Source organism: Callithrix jacchus, chromosome 5 (assembly GCF_049354715.1).
Source record: "Callithrix jacchus isolate 240 chromosome 5, calJac240_pri, whole genome shotgun sequence".
NCBI lineage: Eukaryota > Metazoa > Chordata > Mammalia > Primates > Cebidae > Callithrix > Callithrix jacchus.
The window spans coordinates 103706553-103722040 of NC_133506.1; the positions used below are offsets into that span (position 1 = coordinate 103706553).

At 39.0% G+C, this 15488-nt stretch overlaps 2 protein-coding genes across 10 annotated transcripts in view; both read left to right on the forward strand.

Annotated features, from left to right (window-relative positions):
• The window catches only part of SSH2 (slingshot protein phosphatase 2), a 306939-nt gene that overhangs the window by 27620 nt on the left and 263831 nt on the right, over positions 1 to 15488 (forward strand). The gene's annotated exons all lie outside the window — the stretch shown is intronic.
• Positions 3990 to 6252, forward strand: LOC100398111 (high mobility group protein B1). The gene has a single exon (XM_078373933.1). It carries the CDS (start codon positions 4114 to 4116, stop codon positions 4756 to 4758), a length of 645 nt encoding a protein of 214 aa, XP_078230059.1. The 5' UTR covers positions 3990 to 4113; the 3' UTR covers positions 4759 to 6252.

Below are 15488 nucleotides of genomic sequence, written 5' to 3' on the forward strand. Positions count from 1 at the left end.
CATCTATTTGGTTGTTCTCTCTTTTCTATCATTCTGGCTAGTGGTCTGTCTATTTTGTTGATCTTTTCAAAAAACCAGCTCTTGGATTTATTGATTTTTTGAAGGGTTTTTCGTGTCTCTATCTCCTTCAGTTCTGCTCTGATCTTAGTTATTTCTTGTCTTCTTACTCTGGTAATAGAACTAGGTCTCATGGAAACTTGATTTTGGCATTTTTATAGCTATACAGATATTGTCATGATACCTGGAAATATTGTTTGTCTTAAAAAAAAAGGGGGTTTTGTCTAAAGAAAAAAAGTGTTTTGACACTGATCGATTGGCAGTTTTATCTTGGAGAGAAGAATTCAAGAGTCTTTAAAGGTAACAACACTTTTAAGGCCAGATATTGATGAAGGGTAACCAGTTTGACTCTGGACTGAGTTTTTTCTTTCTTTATTTGGAAGATTTTAGTTAAGAGCTCTAGGCTATTGGGCATTAAGACGAGTTCTTTTAACAAACATAACAGAACTTATGTATTTGAAAGACTGCTCTCTAGTCCCTAAGGAAAATAGACAATGTATTTTTTTTCTCTTTTTCTCTTTTCTCTTCAACTTTTAAGTTCAGTGGTACATGTGCAGGAATGTGCAGTTTTGTTACATAGATAAATATATACCATGGTGGTTTGCCACACAGATCATCCCATCACCTCGGTATTAAGCCCAGCATACATTAGCTATTCTTCCTGATGCTCTCCCTTCCCACACCCGACCCCTGACAGGTCCCAGTATGTGTTGTTCCCACCATGTATCCATGTGTTGTCATTACTCAGCTCCCATTTATAAGTGAGAACATGCAGTGTTTTGTTTTCTGTTCCTGCATGAGTTTGATGAAGATAATGGCTTCCAATTCCATCCATGTTCCTGCAAAAGACATGATCTCATTCCTTTTTATGACTGCATAGTATTCCATGGTATGTATGTACCACATTTTTTTTATCTGGGCAATCATTGATGGGCGTTTAGATGGATTCCATGTCTTTGTTACGGTGAATAGTGCTGCAGTCAACATACATGTCCATGTGTCTTTATAATAGAATGACATATTCCTCTGGGTATATACCCAGTAATGGGATTGCCGGGTTAAATTTTATTTATTTTAAATTTTATTTCTGCCTCTAGGTCTTTGAGGAATTGCCACACTGTCTTCCACAGTGATTGAACTAATTTGTACTCCCACCAACAGTGTAAAAACGTTCCTTTTTCTCCACAACCTCACCAGCATGTGTTTTTTGACGTTTTAGTAATAGCCATTCTGACTGGCATCCAATTGCTTCTCATTGTGGTTTTGATTTGCATTTCTTTAATAATCAGTGATGTTGAGCTTTTTTTCATATGTTTGTTGGCCACATATATGTCATCTTTTGAGAATTGTCTGTTTATGTCCTTTGCCCACTTTTTAAATGGGATTTTTTTTCTTTTAAATTTGTTTTAATTTCTTGTAGACTCTGGATATTAACTACAGTTATATTAATCAGATGGATAGATTGCAAAATTTTTCTCCAATTGTATAGGTTGTCTGTTCACTCTGATTATAGTTTATTTTGACGTACAGAAGCTTTTTAGTTAAATCTCATTCATCAGTTTTTGTTTGGGTTGCACTTGCTTTTGGTGTTTTCGTCATGAAATCTTTGCTCATACCTATATCCTGAATGTTACTGCCTAGATTTTCTTCTAGGGTGTTTATAGTTTTGGGTTTTATATTTAAGTCTTTAATCTATCTTAAGTTAATTTCTTTATGTGATGTAAGGAAGGGGTCCAATTTCAATTTCCTGCATATGACTGGCCAGTTCTTCCAGCACCATTTATTAAATAGGAAGTCCTTTTCTCATTGCTTGTTTTTGTCAGGTTTGTTGAAGTTCAGATGGTTGTGTTATGGGATCTTTGGGGTTTCAATTTTTGGACACCTCTGTGGCCAGTGTTCCCTTTGCCTGAGTTCTTGTCCTGCATGCAGGAAGAATGAGGTAGAATGAGGTATGCAGAAAAATGAAGGGTGAAGAAGATGAACAGGAGCTTTATTTAGTGTCAGAACCACTCAGAGGAGACCTGTACGTGTAGCTCCCCTCTGTAGGCAGGCAGGCCATCCATTGAGTGTTCATCTGTTATCAGAGAGGAGGCCCTGGAGAGGGTAGTTCCTCTTTGCAGGTAGGTCATTTGGGGGTCTCTGCAGGTCTCTGAAACTCTCAGCAGAGAGGGTAGGTCCTCTCTGCAGTTGGCCATCCTGTTCGGTTGTCTGCTCAGCTCTGGCTGACTCTGGGGCTTTTATGTGTCTCAGAGGGGAGGAAGTGGGTGCAGATTGGCCCATGGGCGGGCCTGGAAAAGGTACCAGTTTCCACTCAGGTCTGTGGGACTGGCAGCCCAGCCCCCAGCCCACAGGCCCTCGTTGGCCTGAAGGAGGGAACTTAACAGGGATCCACCTCCTTCCACCTGGGACTCTGTCTGCCTCCTGCTGCTGTTCATGGCACTCAGGCTCCGCCAGACTTTGCTCTATGATTTTAGGGGTTGCAGACAGCAGGGAGAAGCCAGGCAGTAGGGGCAGGCACATCCTGGTTGGTATGGTGTGGCTCCTGCCTGCTCCCAGCTCCCCAAGAGCACAGGGAGGCTCTACTTGGATGGCTGCAGCCCCACCCAGGAGGGCAGGGTTCCTGCCTGCTCCTTGGAGCATACAGCCCCAGCCACACCTCCCCACTGCACAAGTGATGTCAGGCCAACTGATGCAGCTGCCACCATCAATTATAGGTGTGTGGTCTTATTTCTGAGTTCTCTATTCTGTTCCATTGGACTATGTGTCTGTTCTTGTACCAGTGTTGTGCTCTTTTGGTTATGCTAGCCTTGTAGTATAGTTTGAAGTTGGGTAGCGTAATGTCTCAGCTTTGTTCTTTTTGCTTAAGATTGTCACACTTACTGATTTGCCTATGTTGAACCAACCTTGCATCCCAGGGATGAAACCAACTTGATCATGGTGGATAAGCTTTCTGATTGTGCTGCTGGATTTGGTTTGCCAGCATTTTATTGAGGATTTTTGCATCAATGTTCATCAAGGATATTGGCCTGAAGTTTTCTTTTTTTGTTATATCTCTGCAAGGTTTAGGTATCAGGATGATGCTGGCCTCATAGAATGAGTTAGCGAGGAGTCCTTCAGTTTCAGTATTTTAGAATAGTTTCAGTAGGAATAGTATCAGCTCTTCTTTGTACCGCTGGTAGAATTCAGCTGTGAATCCATCTGGTCCTGAGCTTTTTTTGGTGGGTAGGCTATTTATTACTGCCTCAATTTCAGAACTCATTATTGGTCTATTCAGTGATTCAGTTTCTTCCTGGTTCAGTCTCAGGAGGGTGTATGTTTGACCATGTATTTATGCAAATGATACAACATTTGTTTAGCATCTTTGGAGCTCCTTTTTCTAACATTGCCTTCAGTTCTTTTAAATATTTCCAAGGGTAGCAAATCTTCCTTTGAAGGTGAATTTGATTTTTGAAAATAGCCAAAAATAATTTGTATCCATAGTCACTGAATATTAATTAATCAATCCCAAACATCTTGATTGAGTGTCTTTTATGTCTCAACCCCTAAGGAAAAAAGAATGAAATAATCAGTTTCTGCTTTCAGAGTGTGGGGGAATGGTTGATACACAAAACTGGTGCAGATGGCACATCAAAAGTCTAAGGGATTTATCAGGGAGATGTAGAACAGAGCAGGGGCTCTCAGCCATGGAGAATCATTCACAAAATTAATAATTTTAGTAAAGGAAAGGCAGTAAAAATAAGCTTGTCTATAAGTTAGTGAAATGACTTTCTTTTTATAAATTGTGAACTGGCTTAAACACGATTTCAAAGCAGATATTCTGAAAATGCTATAAGTTGTGGGGTATCATAGAACTTCTCTCAAGATGACTATTTGAAGAGAACACAGTTAAAAATATATATTCTGGGTTACAGAGTGGAGAGAATGAGGAGGCTGCGTCTGGCTCCCGCTCTCACAGCCATTGCAGTACATTGAGCTCCATAGAGACAGCGCCGGGGCAAATGAGAGCCGGATGGGCACTGGGCGACTCTGTGCCTCGCTGAGGAAAAATAACTAAACATGGGCAAAGGAGATCCTAAGAAGCCGAGAGGCAAAATGTCATCATATGCATTTTTTGTGCAAACTTGTCGGGAGGAGCATAAGAAGAAGCACCCAGATGCTTCAGTCAACTTCTCAGAGTTTTCCAAGAAGTGCTCAGAGAGGTGGAAGACCATGTCTGCTAAAGAGAAAGGAAAATTTGAAGATATGGCAAAGGCGGATAAGGCCCGTTATAAGAAGGAAATGAAAACCTATATTCCTCCTAAAGGGGAGACAAAAAAGAAGTTCAAGGATCCCAATGCACCCAAGAGGCCTCCTTCGGCCTTTTTCCTGTTCTGCTCTGAGTATCGCCCAAAAATTAAAGGAGAACATCCTGGCCTGTCCATTGGTGATGTTGCGAAGAAACTGGGAGAGATATGGAATAACACTGCTGCAGATGACAAGCAGCATTATGAAAAGAAGGCTGCGAAGCTGAAGGAAAAATATGAAAAGGATATTGCTGCATATCGAGCTAAAGGAAAGCCTGATGCAGCCAAAAAGGGAGTTGTCAAGGCTGAAAAAAGCAAGAAAAAGAAGGAAGAGGAGGAAGATGAGGAAGATGAAGAGGATGAGGAGGAAGAGGAAGATGAAAAAGATGAAGATGAAGAAGATGATGATGATGAATAAGTTGGTTCTAGCGCAGTTTTGTTTTCTTGTCTATAAAGCATTTAACCCCCCTGTACACAACTCACTCCTTTAAAGAAAAAAATTGAAATGTAAGGCTGTGTAAGATTTGTTTTTAAACTGTACAGTGTCTTTTTTTGTATAGTTAACACACTACCGAATGTGTCTTTAGATAGCCCTGTCCTGGTGGTATTTTCAATAGCCACTAACCTTGCCTGGTACAGTATGGGGGTTGTAAATTGGCATGGAAATTTAAAGCAGGTTCTTGTTGGTGCACAGCACAAATTAGTTATATATAGGGATGGTAGTTTTTTCATCTTCAGTTGTCTCTGATGCAGTTTATACGAAATAATTGTTGTTCTGTTAACTGAATACCACTCTGTAATTGCAAAAAAAAAAAAAGTTGCAGCTGTTTTGTTGACATTCTGAATGCTTCTAAGTAAATACAATTTTTTTTATTAGTATTGTTGTCCTTTTCATAGGTCTGAAATTTTTCTTCTTGAGGGGAAGCTAGTCTTTTTGCTTTTGCCCATTTTGAATCACATGAATTATTACAGTGTTTATCCTTTCATATAGTTAGCTAATAAAAAGCTTTTGTCTGCACACCCTGCATATCATAATGGGGGTAAAGAAGTTGAGATAGTTTTCATCCATAATTAAAAATCCAAAATCTTGATCAGTTAAGAAATTTCACATAGCCCACTTATATTTACAAACTGAAGAGTAATTGATCTACTCACAGCATGGGACTATTAGAATCAAACATTTTGAAAGTCTGTCCTTGAAGGACTAATAGAAAAGTATGTTCTAACTTTTACATGAGGACTCTATTCTTTAACTCCCATTACCATGTAATGGCAGTTATATTTTGCAGTTCCCATGTTAAAGAAGACCTGAGAATGTATCCCCCAAAGCGTGAGCTTAAAATACAAGACTGCCATATTAAATTTTTTGTTGATGTTAGTCTCGGTGAAGACTATGAAAATGCTGGCTATAGATGTGTTTTCCCATTAAATATGGACTGCTCAGGAAACGAGACTTTCCATTACAAGATTTTTAATTCATTGGGCCAGCTTTTAAAATGAAGATACCACATTCAGAATAGGGTATATTTTCCTATATTATGGTTTGCCCCCTTAAATCCAAGTAGATAGGAGGAAAGAAGACAAACTTTACCTCTGAGTATGAATTATTCAATTTATTCGGATGATTTTTCTTTAAAACCCAAATTCATTCATTAGTCATGTTTATCTGCTTACCAGTTTAGGGAACAATTTGGCAATTTTGCGGTTTTTGAGATTATCGTTTTCTTACAGTACCAGTATTTTAAAATAGCGTTCTTGTAATTTTACACACTTTTGTGATGGAGTGCTGTTTTGTTATATAATTTTGACTTAAATTATTTACATTTGCATCTGTTTATGTAATTTCAGGAGGAATACTGAACATCTGAGTCCTGGATGATACTAATAAACTAATAATTGCAGAGGTTTAAAATATATATATATATATATATTCTGTTGTGTTGGCCAAAAAAGAAATACTTTTATTAGCTTATTTATTTTTAATTTTATTATACCTATATGTACATATATGTATTTATATATGTTTCTGAGATGGAGTCTTGCTCTGTTGCCCAGGCTGGAATGCAGTGGCACCATCTTGGCTCACTGCAGCCTCTACTTCCTGGGCTCAAGCAATTCTCCTGTCTCAGCCTCCTGAGTAGCTGAGACTACGGGTGCCCGCCACCCCGCCTGGCTAATTTTCACATTTTTAATAGAGACAGGGTTTCACCATGTTGGCCAGGCTGGTCTTGAACTCCCGACCTCAAGTGATCCAACTGCCTCGGCTTCTCAAAGTGTTGGTATTACAGGCATGAGCCACTTCATCCAGTTTATTTTATAGACTTAAATTGAATTCTCTATTTTTACCTTTAGATATTCTCAGAAAGTATTCACCATGGAAAATTAATATAGATTTTGTTCATTTTTTCCTACTTCTCCTAGATGCCTCTATAATCTCCTTTAAAGAAAAATCTGGGCTAAAGAAGGCAAGGGTGTCCTCTCACACAAATATGAGGGTGGGGGGGAAGAGGTATTAATAGTAAAATTGAAGAATATGTTGAGCTGATTGCTCTCAGAGACTGAGTAGGTAAAACTAGATAACTTCTTTTCCTAGAGGTATTAAAGATGTTAAATGATAGAAACTGACCTCCAGAATGAAAAGACAAATTATTGAGGATTTTTTTAAGGGCAGCAGAAAGTAGATGATAGATAGGGTGAACTCATAATTTGCTATTTAAACCAGGATAATAATGAATAAAAGGAGCGCTAGTGATCATTTCACCGTAAAACAAGTGTTTACTAGGATGGGCAGACTGGTGAAGATAGGTACCATAGGGATGGGGATTCTAGAAAACAATCTAAGGCGCACATTCACAGGGGTTGCTGTTTTAAAGTAGTTGTGGCACACTCATAACAAAGGCTACTTTTATGCATCCATATGAGTTTGTATTTTACTTTGCAACTGAGCAGAGACCTTACAGCATATTAAATGTGAATTTTGGAAATTGATTTTTAAGTTTCATGTATCATATCTTTCAGAAAGTAGTGTATATTCATTGCCATTTCTACCTTGTTGGTTAAGGAATAGGCCAAGCTGCTGTAAAAACAAAGAGCCCTGCTGGGCGCAGTGGCTCATGCCACTGATAGGAGACTCTGTCTCTACAAAAATAAAAATAAAAATTAGCCAAGCATGGTGGTATGTGCCTATAGTCTTAGCTACTTGGGAGGCTGAGGTGGGAGGAACACTTGAGCCCAGGAGTTTGAGGCTGCATTGAGCTATGATCACATGCCATTGCATTCCAGCCTAGGTGATACAGCAAGACACTGTCTCTTAACAAGGAAGGGAGGGACGGAGGGAGGGACCTCAACACATTGGGACAAATTAGTAAGATTAAAGTTCATTTCTCTCTTGTGTAGCAGTTTAGAGGAAGAACCATTTCTTGTTAATCAGGGGTCAAAGAACATCTGTGAATTGGAATGGTTAGACTCACCAAACCTATAGTGTATTCATGAGCATATATTGCTGGATTTTCCTGAAAATTCTAATGTTTGCCTTTTTGACTACTTAGAATTTTTACTTAAAAGCATATCTACATTCTGTTATACTGTGAGGCTTTGCAACAGAGAAATACAAAAACTTGTTACTTTGTTTAGAAATAGGAACTTATCTTGATATTGACTGAGTTTTAATCTAATTCTAAGTAAAAAATGTCATCTTACTGAGGGAGAAAACATTTTATTTAGAGTTTGTTCTAATTCTTTTGTAACTACTTAACATATGTGAATTATTTATTCCTCTTTGTTCTCATTGAAATTAAATAAATATGGCTGGGCGCAGTGGCTCACACCTGTAATCCTAGCACTTTGGGAAGCCAAGGTGGGTGGATCACCTGAGGTTAGAAGTTCAAGACCAGCCTGGCCATCACGGTGAAACCCCATCTTTAAAAAAAAGAAATTATATAAATAAATATATACACATACGTATATATCTTTATGACATTATATTAATATTTTGTCACCCTATCCCATTAGATTGAAGTCAGGAACCCTTCTTGTTATTTTTGAAACCACTTTAGTATCTGGAATATGATAAATAGGTAATAAATAGATGTCAGTGAAGAACTGTTAATCTCATTTAATTATATTCCTTACTAAAATAAGACAGTTCTGGAGTTTATAATTTTACCTAAGTGTAGTGGATGAATTGCTTGTATTTTGTAATATTAAATAGGTTGAGTATGAATATTTAAATGTATAGGGTGCTTATTACATATAATACATAGAAAATTTAAAGGATAGGATTAGAATATCATGTAATTAAACTCATGAAAAAGATCAGTGGGAACTAGCCAGCAATAAGGTGGGTGGGAGTGGGATTAAATGGACCATACAGATAGAAGAATAGAATGTACAAAAACATGACAGTATGGCCATTTGTAGAAATACATATGATTTTTTTGTGGTTGGAGTGGAGAGTGTATGTCAGAGTAGGGGCATTATAGGAGATGAGGTTAAAGAGCCTAGATCACGAAGAGCCTTATGTGATACCAGTTTGAATTTTGTCCTGAAAACCATGAGGAATATTGAAGATTTGTCCTGAAAACCATGAAGAATATTGAAGATTTGCACATCTGAAGCTGTATTGAAGGGTGCGGGGTAGGGAGGTGGGGAGCAGAGCTGGATATTCTTAGTTGCTTAATTAGGGGAAGTGGGAAGGATGGTAATTGAGAAGGAAGGGTCTAGAATATGGCTTCAGAGTTACGAATTTAGGCATCTGGGTGGATAGTGGTTCCCATACCCTGAGATAAAGAATACTAGGACCAGTTTAAGTGGTGGGAGTGGGTGGTGAACATCTTGAGTTTGAGGAAAATAATCACCCCTTTGTATCTGGAAGTTCTGCATCTGCAGATTCAACCAACTCTGGATTGAAAATATCTGGAAAAACCCCAATAAAAATAATAATATTGTAATAAAAAATAGTGACTGGGCACAGTGGCTCACGCCTCTAATCCCAGCACTTTGGGAGTCCGAGGCAGGCCGATCACCTGAGGTCGAGAATTCGAGACCAGCCTGACCAACATGGAGAAACCCTGTCTCTACTAAAAATGAAAAATTAGCCGGGCATGGTGGTGTATGCCTGTAATCCCAGCTACTTGGGAGTCTGAAGCAGGAGAATCACTTGAACCTGGGAGGCAGAGGTTGCCGTGAGCCATGATCATGCCATTGCACTCCAGTCTGGGCAACAAGATCGAAACTCTGTCTCAAAAAAAAAAAAAATAGTATAACAGCAATTAGTAGGTATTCCAAGTAATCTAAAGATGATTTAAAGTATATGGGAGTATGCACATAGCTTATATGCAAACAGTATGCCATGTTATAACAGGGACTTGGGCATCTGTGGATTTTGGTTTCTGTAGGGGTCCTGGAATCAATCCCCGGTGGATACCAAGAGATGACTATATATAAAACAAACAAAGGAAAGTCCCAAGATGAATAGATACATGTGTTACTCAGCAAGGAGATCGAGGCTGGAGAAAGAAAAAAATGATAGTGACCATTTATTGAGACTTTGCTTAAATACATCAGGTTCTGTGGCAGAAACTTTATATATGTCATTTAGTACTTATGAATTATTATTATTCTCATTTTATAGATTAAGAAACCAATCCAAGATTACACAGTTAGTAAGTAGCAGAGTCACTTGTAGTCTCTAAAGCTGTATTGAAGCCATGAGGATATGAATGAGATCACTTATGGAGAATGTAACATGAGACAAGTGGGAGAACTAAAAGGTGGCTAAGGTATGAAATGGGAGAGGCCTAAAGATGGACTTTTGGGGAATGGGACATTTGGGAGGCTAATGAAGGAAAATACTGCAAAATAAGACCGAAAAAGAACATCAAGAACAATGTTAACTCAAAATGTGTCTCCCAACTCAATTTGTCATGCAAGATAGTTCTTTAAAAGGAATGGAAGGGTTCTGTGAACCGCATCTTGTAGAGTCACAATACACCTCAGTATACTGAAGATCTGAGAAATCTGTAGTAAAGAAAAATACTTAACTTTAATACTACAGTTCCCAGAACTATTTGATCATGAACTCTTGTCACAGTCTCATTCCTGCTATAACAAAATACCACAGAATGGATAATTTAGAAATAATGGAAATTTATTTCTCACAGTTCTGGAGGCTGGGAAGTCCAAGACAAGGTGCCAGCAGATTTGGTGTCTGGTGAAAGCCTTCTTGTTACATCCTCATGTAGCAGAAGGAACAAATGAGGTGTCCTCAAATAGCAAAAGGGAAAAAAGGGTGAACAGTTATCTGGCACTTCCTTTTTTTTTGAGATGGAGTTTTGCTCTCATTGCCCGGGCTGGAGTGCAGTGGTGCAGCCTTGGCTCACTGCAACCTCCGCCTCCCAGGTTCAAGCAATTCTCCTGCCTCAGCCTCCTGAGTAATTGGGATTATAGGCATGTGCCACCATGCCTGGCTAGTTTTGTATTTTTAGCAGAGAGGGGGTTTCTCCATGTTGGTCAATCTGGGTCTCAAACTCCCAACCTCAGATGATCTGCCTGCCTTGGCCTCCCAAAGTGCTGGGATTTCAGGAGTGAGCCACCACACCCGGCTATCTGGCACTTCTTGTATAAGGCCATTAATTACATTCATGAGGGCTCTGGCCTCTGACTTAATCACTTCTTGAAGGCCCCACCTCTTAATACTATCATGTTAGTGATTAAGTTTCAGCATATGAATTTTAGGGGGATGCATTCAGCCTATAGCAATTCTCCCCCACCTTTTTTTTGGCCTAAATTCCATTGACATTGACATTCCAGGACTAGATACTCTAGTTGGGATGAAATTCAGGTGAGTGTAGCATCACAGACTCTAAGCAAAGAGGGAGTTTCAGGAAGGAAGTGTGCACTGTTGGGTCAGATATATTGGGAAGGTCAAGAGAAGGAAGAGTAGAAACTCCATTGACTTTGGCAATTAGGAGGATATTAGTGATTTTTGTAAGATCAGCTTTAGTGGAGTGGGTGGTTAGAAGACCAGTAGCAGCAGGTTAGAAGGTAAATGAGTGGTAAGGAAAGGAAGGTAGCAAGTAGAGACTTCTTTTAAAACCTTGTCTCAGAAGGAAAGGAGAAGTAGCTAGAGGGAAACTTAAGGTGAGAGAAGGGCTGTTTTGGGTTATTTGGAAGATACTTTAGAGTATTTTTCTGCTGAGGGGAAGGATCATTAGGAAAGAAACGGGTACAGGAAGAGGGAGTGATTCATGGAGAAAGATTGTGGAGAAAATGGGAGGGGAGAGGTTCCAGAGGGCAGAGAGATTTGAAAGGTTGAATAGTATTCATTGAGCTCTAGTACAGAAATGCCCTTAGGAACTTCTTTTCCTAGTAGAATTGTTATGTTTTTTGTTTTCATGTTTAGGTCTACTTTTTATTTTATTTTAATTTACAAAAAAATTTTTAAGCTAGTCAGTCATGGTCATTGGGGGAGACAATGTTAATAAGCTTAACAGTGACCCACAAACTTCAGACCAACTTGGATCTACTTTGTATAGCTTTACTGAATCTTCCTCTTCATTTTCAGTGGTGGCTGTTCACATTCTGTACTGCCATTGTGCCTTCCTGTAGCAGCTCTTTACTTTTACTTTTACTTTACTGCTTCATATCTGTTTCCAACTAGAAAACCAGACTTTTCAGGAATTAAGAGTAAATAACCTGAAAGTCTAAAAACACCACCTTCATCTACACCAGGGAAGCAGTTTACAAATTTTGGGGTATCTTTTCTGTACTTAGAATTCCTTTTATAGGTGAGGTGGGGGTAGGGGCTGCTTTGGAAACTTTTAGATGTTTTAAATTTATATGTATTTACTATTTAAAATGTCTGCTATTTGCTAGGTGCTGTGGCACATTCTGTAGGTCTGTAGTCCCTAGCTACTTGGGAGACTAAGGCAGGAGGATTGTTGGAGCCCAAGGAGGTCAAGGCCAACTTGGGCAACAGAACAAGACCTTATCTCTCTTTTTTTTTTTTGAGATGGAGTTTCGCTCTTGTTACCCAGGCCGGAGTGCAATGGCGCAGTCTCGGCTGACTGCAACCTCCACCCCCTGAGTTCAAGCAGTTCTCCTACCTCAGCCTCCCGAGTAGCTGGGACTATAGGCACGCGCCACCGTGCCCAGCTAATTTTTGTATTTTTAGTAGAGACGGGGTTTCACCTTGTTGACCAGGATGGTCTCGATCTCTTGACCTCGTGATCCACCCACCTCGGCCTCCCAAAGTGCTGGGATTATAGGTGTGAGCCACTGCGCCCAGCCCAACCTTATCTCTTTAAAAAAAAAAAAAAAAGAAAGAAAAGAAAAGTTTACTGTTACTTCATTTGTGTACTTTTTAAATTCTAAAAGCCATTTTCCTAATTTTATAAAACTTCTTAGTGGTAGATATCTTCAGCTATATATTGTTCATACAAAATCTCTTCAGTTTGAAGATGGATTTTAACTAGAATCTATAAAGTTAATGGGCTGGTCAGAACATAAGATTCTGAATTATAACCATAAAATGTGTAAGATTAACTATTCTTAGTGGTACCAGGTATTCATGGTGTGGTCTGTTGGTAGACTTTTGATTTATAGTGGGTCACTATATAATGATACAGTTCTGCTCTGTAATTTTAGCTAATTATGTTTCTTTTGTCTATAATTGAATAGCCCTTATGGTTAAATGAGAAGTCTGGACATTCTGCACTTACCTTTGGTCTGCTCTTCACAAGTCAGAAGTTTGAAGGCTATTTTGTTTTCTTTTTTTATTACTAGGACATAATGTTCAACATTTTAGAATTTAGAATTTATTTAGGGCTCTTGAGCTGCTTACTCAAGCCTGCTTTCACTCTGTGGAGTGTACTTTCATTTCAATAAATCTGTGCTTTTGTTGTTTCATTCTTTCATTGCTTCAAAAAAAAGAATTTATTTAGAAGTGAAGGCTAAATCTGGTTGGTTTTGTCTAGATAACATTGCAGAGAAATATTTGTATTAAATGTGGTTGCTAATTGCCTGTACTAGATTGATGTGGGAACTTAAGCAGAGCAGATATGTGGGTTTCATCTCTGTCCCACTCAATTTCTGTTGATATAGTTAGGATTGTGTGTTTTTAACAGGCTCTTGGGTGATTCTGGTAAGCACTAACATATGAAAAGTACTGGTGCAGGGATTCCAGCCTATGATTAGGCCTGATCCAGGCTGGTCCTTACACTGACAATAGCAAAAGTGTCCATAGTTAGAACCTATATCAGAGGAGTATATGTCCAGGTGCTTCTCAGAAGATGATCTTTTAAAGATTTTTTTAGACTTCTTATTTTTTAACAGCTTTAGTGAAATATAATTCAAATACTATACAGTGAAAACACTGGTTTTGGTATATTCACAGATATATGCACCCATCATCACAATCAATTTTTGAATATTTTCATCACCTCAGAAAGAAACCCCTTTATCTATAACCACTCTATCTCCCCCAAACTTCTGCCCAGTCCTAAACAAACACTAATCTCTATCTCTATATAAATTACCTATTCTAGACTTGCCTATGAATGGGATCATATGTGGTCTTTGTGATTGGCTTCTTTCAGTTAGCATATGTTTTCAAGGCTTATCTATGCCATAGCCTGTGTTAGCACTTCATTCCTTTTTATGGCCAAATAATAATAGTGTTTTATCCTTTCATCCACTGAAGACATTTAGGTTGTTTCCATCTTTTGGCTATTATCAATGATGCTGTACACATCTGTGTACAAATTTCTGTATGGACATATGTTTTCATTTCTCTTGGGTATGTACCTAGGAGTGGGATTGCTAGAGCATATGATAACTATGTTGATTGGAGAACTGTCAGATTGTTTTCCAAAGCAGCTGCACCATTTTACATTCCCACCAGCAGTATATGAGGGCTCTGATTGCTCCACATCCTCATCAATACTTGTTGTTACCTGACTTCTGATTCTTGCCATTCTTATGAATGTGAAGTATTATCTCATTGCAGTTTGCGTTTGCATTTACCTGATGGCTAATGATGTTGAACATCTTTTCATGTGCTTACTGGCCACTTGTATATCTTCCTCACATGAGAAATATCTATTCAGATCCTTTGCCCATTTTTTTTTTTTAATTTTAAGAATTTTTTAGAGACCGAGGGTCTTGCTGTGTTGCCCAGCTGGGGTGTAGTGAAACAACCGCAGCTCACTGCAACCTGACACTCCAGGGCTCAAGCCATCCTCCTGCCTCAGTACTGGTGTCTGATCTCATACCTGGCTGATTTTTTTTTTTTGGTAGAGATGGGGCCTCACTGTGTTGCCCAGGCTGGCCTTTGCTGATTTTTATTTATTTATTTATTTATTTATTTATTTATTTATTTATTTATTTATTTATTTTTGAGACGGAGTTTCGCACTTGTTACCCAGGCTGGAGTGCAATGGCGCGATCTCGGCTCACAGCAACCTCAGCCTCCTGGGTTCAGGCAATTCTCTTGCCTCAGCCTCCCAAGTAGCTGGGATTACAGGCATGCGCCATCATGCCCAGCTAATTTTTTGTATTTTTAGTAGAGATGGGGTTTCTCCATGTTGACCAGAGTGGTCTCGATCTCTTGACCTTGTGATCCACCCGCCTCGGCCTCCCAAAGTGCTGGGATTACAGGCGTGAGCCACCGCACCCGGCCCCTTTGCTGATTTTTAAATTAGGCTTTTGTCTTTTTATTATTGAGTTGTAAGAGTTCTTTATATATTCCAGATATAAGTCCCATGTCAGACATGTGATTTGAAAATATTTTATTTATCCCATTCTGTGGATTGTCTTTTTACTTTCTTTATGCTGTCCTTTGAAGCACAAAAGCTTTAAATTTGATGAAGTTCAGTGTACCTATTTTTTTGTTGTTGTTCATGCTTTTGTTGTCATATCTAAGAATTCTTTGGCAAATCCTACATCATGAAGATTTACCTCTATGTTCTCTTCTTCTTTACTCATATGTTTGTTTGTTTTGAGACAGTCTCTCTCTTGTCATCCAGGCTGGAGTGCAGTGGTACGATCTCTCAGCTCCCTGCCACCTCCGCCTCCCAGGTTTAAGCAATTCTTCTGCCTCAGCCTCCTGAGTAGCTAGGATTACAGGCATGTGTCACTATGCCCAGCTAA

Excerpts from the sequence above, each read along its gene's own strand:
- LOC100398111 (XM_078373933.1), top strand. The coding sequence starts at position 4,114 with ATGGGCAAAGGAGATCCTAAGAAGCCGAGAGGCAAAATGTCATCATAT.